Raw genomic sequence first — 6,514 nt, forward strand, 5'->3', positions numbered from 1 at the left:
TATTATAATTAAAACAATAAGTGTATTTGTATAAAGAGATGATTGTAGAGATAAAATCTGAAGCAGTGTCTGACCTTGAGTCCAGAGGATCAGTGTCCAGATGAAGACGGGGATCAAAGTCATGGTAGCTGTGGGTGAAGTTGCTGTAGCAGCAGCTCTCAGTCATGAAGTGTTAAAGTCACAGCGCTATAAACACTCCCAGTGCACTGAAGCATGTGCTGCTAATGCAAAGTGTCCTCTAAGTATGGAAACACCTTTACCACATTCCCCCAATCTTACTGTAATTCTCACACTAATACAGAGTTATTGTGTGAGTTTTGCTTCTGGTATGAGATTGGGATTTTCTGTAAAATAATTTTAGGTCTAAGATACGTAATAAGTGAATGAGAGAGAAGCTTAATCTTTCACTGGATGTGTTTGCAGTGGATTTATGGGAAAGAAGCAGCATCAGTGTTGGCAGTGAGTAAATACATAGTAGTGTTTCTGACTTTGGATTATTGTAGGACTTTTATTTTTTTATGATATTTTAAAATCTATCATATCATACATTTCTATCAGTTCATAGAAGGATTGGTGGAATTATCCATGGTTTAGCTAAAAAAATGTAGTCATATCTTACAAATGTCTCATTAGTATTACTGGCATCATGAGGCATTATGGATACATTTCATTAATTTTGTGCCTTTATTGTATGTAATTTAAGAGCATTAAGAGCTTGCTTGACCTCTCTGACTTTTAAAAAATCAAAACCACTGAATAATATCTTATAAACCAGTCAGAAAGTTAGTGTATCAATTAGCTGAAGTGAACAGAAGTTTATGTTTTGTAGCTGTTCTGTAATAAGAGGTTTAAATGGATGGAGAGAGCAGTGAGTTTAGAGCAGCAGGGTTTTTGTACGGCCACTAAACCTGTTTGTATCACTGTGGATCACTTTTGGTGGAGGAACCAAACTGTCTGTGGGCCGTAAGTAACCTGTTTACTAATGACTTATATGTTAAGATGATGGAGTTTAATGAAGTGATGCAAATAATTATTATTTTCAAGGATACCACTTAATGAAATGTAATTTTAGACCAAAATCCCCCTCTTTCTCAAACTTTCTTATTTTAGAATTTGATACAATAAAGCTGACTACAGTGTATATTTACATTCTTGTTAGTCCATGTTATTGACATGTTTTTACTAAAGTTAAATGTTAATGTCTAAAAAATAATTAATTTAGATGATATATTCAAGCTGTATGTAAAATGCAGTTTCTTCATATTATTAATTTTTTTTTTTTTACATTTTTAAGAGTTCTGTACTCGAAGAAAAAAATTACTTTTTAAACATCTAATGATGACAGTAATATCAATTATTTTAGATCTTAGATGAAAAATTATTTGAACTACATGTAACATATTTGTGATTCTCCACTAAACTCAGTTCTGTGAAACACAGTGAACTGAAATGAAGCCTGAGTGACTGACAGCTGTTCATTTCTGTCTCAACTGTACATTTGTGTGCATGTGTGTAGGTCTCACCCGGCCCAGTGTGACGGTGCTGCCCCCCTCCAGTGTGGAGCTGCAGCAGGAGAAGGTCACACTCGTGTGTGTGGCCAACAAGGGCTTCCCCTCGGACTGGAGGCTGACCTGGAAGGTTAATGGGAACAGCTGGACCTCGGGGGAGAGTCACAGTGCTGATGTTCTGCACACAGACGGCCTCTACAGCTGGAGCAGCACGCTGAGCCTCCGCTCAGAGCAGTGCAGGAACAAGCTGGTGACCTGTGAGGCCTTCAAGGAGAACCAACCTACTGTGGTGAGCACAGTGAACATAGAGCAGTGCGCAGAGCTGTGAGCTCACACACACTTTACTCAGCTCACCTTCTACTGCTTCACTTTATGTTACATCTGGCCTGTAATGCTCATATGTAACTCTTTCACAATATAATTATTGTTCTTAACATGAGCTCAGACAAGCATCAGTTCAACTCAACTTTTCTGTTTAATTATCACCTGAATATGTGTTGTGTGTGTATAACTGCAATGTCATGCTTTGAATTATTAATAAAGTTGTTTGCATTATAAAATATTCGCTTTACATTAATAATTATGCATCATACACAAATTATGATTGCATCACTTTTAATAACCTATTTTCTCATAAAAACTTCACCTGACAGCTGCACCACATTAGTGCACATTTTCAGATTTTCAACTAATAATTTATGTCTGTCCACTATATACTGTACAAATATTACATAATTATCAGTTTTTACTCTCACTCACTCACTCACTCACTCACTAATTGTCTATACTGCTGTATCCTGTGTACAGGAGGCTTAGGGCACGAGAAGGGGTACACCCTAAACAGAGCAGTCTGAAAGGGTATTGGTTGTGTAGCTATGCTGAAATAAAGCGTCCATGTGGAAACCAAATTTCCGTTCACTGAACTAAAATACCTGTGGCCGTTATTTGGAACAGCAGCTTTAACAGCAGGCTGAATGCAGTGCTGTGTTTTCTGCTTGAGTAAGTTTGTCTGAAGAACCATGAACATCTGTTGAAAGTGCTGATCTATTCTGATACTCAAAGCTGTTCATGCTGTTCATGTATTTCACTGAATAAAGCTAACCCTAACCCTAGCTTATATCTTGCTGAAGAGGGTTGTTTTTACCTGCTATTTCTTTTTTTGGACAGAATTAGTGAAAATATGATAACTTTCAAAAAAAAAAAAAAAAAACACAATAACTAACATAGTGTCACTTGCAGTTTAGCAATATTTGCTTGCTTAAAAACAAGGTAAAGCTTATAGGGCCAGTTTAGCTTCTTAACATTTCTTACACCTTAATATATGTACTGTACAATTGAAGCAGACTGGCTATGTTGCCTGGTAACACAACATAGAGTAAGTAAATAATATTTGCCTTAAGATTATAACAGAAGAATAAGCAGGTAAGAGAAACTGGCCATAAAACTAATAACTAAACCAAGTGGAAACAATGGATATGGGTCGTGGATAAGACACAGCTATGTAATTCGGTGGACAAACACATCATATTAGAGCCCTGCCCTAGACCGTTTGTTTCGTGACACATGAAACCAGCTAAGAAGAGAGATACCTGAACTACAGTAAAGCACGTAATATTGCACTCTATAAAATATCAGAACAGGAACGGGTGCAGGGTCGGAGAATTAGAATATCTGTTTCCAAATTGTTTACCGTGAAAGTTTTTCTCACCGTCTAAATTATACTGCTTTTTTTTTACATTTATATTGAGAAATGAACAGTTTTTGTTGTCCATAACACTCAGGAAGGTGCTGCTCTCATTTCTTGTTGTAGCTCATAGTCTCAGAACAGGCCTAGTTAATTGGTGACTATCCAGAACCCAGGTGCAGGGACCAGACAAACAGGCTAACCCAATCATCTGCTAGGTGCAGGTCTTCACTCAGATTTCACAATATTGAAACTGTGTCTTTTGAAAGACCCATTAGGTCTGTTTCAGTGATTAAATTTATATAGAGACCACAAATTCGGACCACACTGAATACACATCCAGCACCTCTGATCTGAGGACTGATAAATAGTAGATCTCTCTCATCTAAAATGCTAACTGTTAATGAAACTATTACAAATCAGGAGTTTAATATAATATGTTTGACAAAAACCTGGATTAAACAAAATAAGTATGTAGCATTAAATGAAGCTAGTCCTCCTTGATACAGCTACATACATCAGCCTTGGCTAACTGGTAGAGAAGGAGATGTTGCAGTTTAATGATAATTTGAAGATGAAAACACGACACAAATTGAACACATTTGACGTGTTCTATACTAACATAAACAAAGCCACAAATAATAATTCTGCTCAGTCAAATCTACTAATTATTATTTCCAGACCTCCAAGGCCATATTAGCAGATTGTCCTCTTAAACCTAGGATTTAAAAAAACTAAAAAAAGTGTGTATACTTTCTTCCCCACTCTCATTGCTCTTATTGATCAATTAGCCTTATGGACTAAGTAACTGGTTGCTTTATTTCCCAGGGAGCCCAAATGTTTACTGGGGACCAACTTCTGGTTGGAGATCTCATTGCATGGAGGCCCCATGGGATCTGCTTGAGATCCATGTGGAAATGGTTCCATTTTTAATGAAGACGGTTCTGTTTTTTGAGGACTTTTTTTTTTTTGATTGCAGGCGAACAATAGTTTGGGACTGGAATTTCCCACAGTTTTTTTTTTTTTTCAGGGAGTTGTTCATTTCCACAGTCGATCGTTGGCTCGCTCATCAGGGACAATCTAATAATTTTGATACATACATATTTCCTTACACATTTTATATTGATTTCTATAAATTTCATTTGATTCTGTGAAGGTAATTTGCGACAATGACCACTGCTAAAAAAGCGTGATACAAATAAAATTAACCTGTTTCAAATTGAGAGTAAAAAAGAGCAACTAAAAAGTGACAAAAACAATCCTTTAGTGCAAATTAACTGTGTAATGTAGTTTAACAAATGATGATCTAACTAGATGGGGGGAAAAAGGGTATAAGCTTTTCTTTGCAAACCTTCACTTAATAAGGCTACTCTTTCTGAGTGTACGCGAATGCCACTATGGATTTTCACTCTTAGTTTTAAATTACATTATATATATGGGTCAACTGGCATGCAAAGTCTTTGAAATAGCTGGCAGTCTAAAAAATTTCCTGCTGCCCCCAAGTCGACAAATGCCTCCAAGTGGGTCTCCTGAGCCCATTCCAGGAGACCCTGGCTGACAGGAAGAGCTCCGAATGATGGGGATTTACTCTACGGGTCACTACCGGGTCCCCTCTCGGTAATGACCCTGCCCGCTTCCCACTGCATAGGCTTTACCAGGTCCCCTTCAGGTTCGGGTGCTCTAGGTGGGGGCATGAACTCTGACAACCCCTGCACATAGGCGGCCATGAGAGCTGAAGAGTTACACCCTGCACTTGCACTTGGGTTAGGAACTTGATGGTGTAGTCTGCTACTGAATGGCTATCCTGGCTAAACAAAGGCATCTAAGGTTGTATTTTGAGAAAGGCAGCTTTGCCAAATTGCTGTGGCCCATTTCAGTGCTCGCCAAGGAGATCATAAAGGCGATATTTGCTCGCTCTGTGGGGAACTGGGAGGGTTGAATCTCAAAAAACAGAGAGCACTGCAATACAAAGGCATTGCACCACTCAGGTTCACCTGCATATGGCTGGGGAGGTGGTAGACACGTCTTTGCCAGCAGAAGGAGGAATTGTGCTACCGCTCCGAAGCCAGGAGTTGCCTCATGAATCGATGCCCTAAGGGATCTGTGTGTGTGCTGTGGGAGTGCTTGGTGCAAACTTTTTAGGAATGTTTTTACATTCAGAGATAATGTGGGTTTATTAATAAAACTAAATAAACTCAAACACAAATCTTCTGCTTCTCAAAGCAGGACTAATTCTTATGGAAATGGAAAAATGTTTGTTCAGTAGATAATGACTAGGTTGGAAATTACATTATATTGCTTTAGCATTGACATTTCTGAAGTAATGTGCAAATAGCAATTAAAAATGAAATACAGTATGTGCAAATATTGCAAAGAGCAGTGCAGGTAGGTATGGACAATTTTGAGATGGTTGTAGATCAGGGTGATTGTACATGTGTGTGTTTATCAGTTTCCCTTTCCCTCTTGGCTCTTGACGAAGGCGGTCGCATCTGCTCTCCCTCCCTTATCTCTCCCCGCTTGCTTCTCTTGTCTGTCTTGTGAATACTATTCAGAGACTCTCTTCGTCTTGCTCTTGAAAATAAAAAGGAATATGGATTTGATTAAGTGGTCTCTAAATGCAATTGACACGATCTTCTCGACGAGAAATGTGGGTTCTGGGGAACCTACTTGTCCTGCTGGGACGTTTGCTGCTGGATACACAATGGACGGCGCATTGTGTGCCTGGCCGCACTGTCTCTGGAGGATGTTGAAGATATCTACCTATTCGGAACTCTGATAACAGGGATTCTGCTGATTGGATTAGGTGGGATACTTGGATATCGGAAAATTTTAAAAGCAGTCAGTCTCAACCCCAAGAGACTGGCTGGCTGGGAAATAGTGGTGATGAGAGCTGTCAGTAATCAGATTGTGGTTCTGGACCGCAAATTGGATAACATCTTGGTGAGACTAGCAGCTATGCAACGTGATTTGGACTGACCTGGAGAGCAGTGATGGACATTAAATATCTGTGAAATTGGCGGATATTGATCGAAACCTGGAAAATATGATTTTCTATTTCGGCTGCCCCTTTTCTTTCCAGCTACTGCATTCAAGGCCGTCGTTGGAGACATAACTAACTCCCCGAAGACCAAGATAACGAGACGCTCTGGAATCCCTATTCCCCCCCCCTCCAAGGACACAAACTGACACGCACACACATAACAGCTACAGATAGACACTCTACCTTCCCCTTATCCAACGCCTTCGTGTGCTTATTCCCTTCAGTGTGGGTAGGCGGAATCGGGACCAGCGCTCCCTAGCTGCAGGGACTGGAGCTGTCTGC

At 39.4% G+C, this 6,514-nt stretch overlaps 1 gene segment (V, D, J or C); it reads left to right on the forward strand.

Moving 5' to 3' along the window:
• Positions 1–291: 291 nt before the first annotated feature.
• On the forward strand, positions 292–1,904 carry LOC128513434 (Ig kappa-b4 chain C region-like). The segment is given in 2 exon segments: positions 292–459; positions 1,517–1,904. Coding segments are annotated over 2 exon segments (396 nt in total).
• The last annotated feature ends 4,610 nt before the right edge of the window (positions 1,905–6,514 follow it).

The sequence above is a fragment of the Clarias gariepinus genome, chromosome 2 (genome assembly GCF_024256425.1).
Source record: "Clarias gariepinus isolate MV-2021 ecotype Netherlands chromosome 2, CGAR_prim_01v2, whole genome shotgun sequence".
Classification (NCBI taxonomy): domain Eukaryota; kingdom Metazoa; phylum Chordata; class Actinopteri; order Siluriformes; family Clariidae; genus Clarias; species Clarias gariepinus.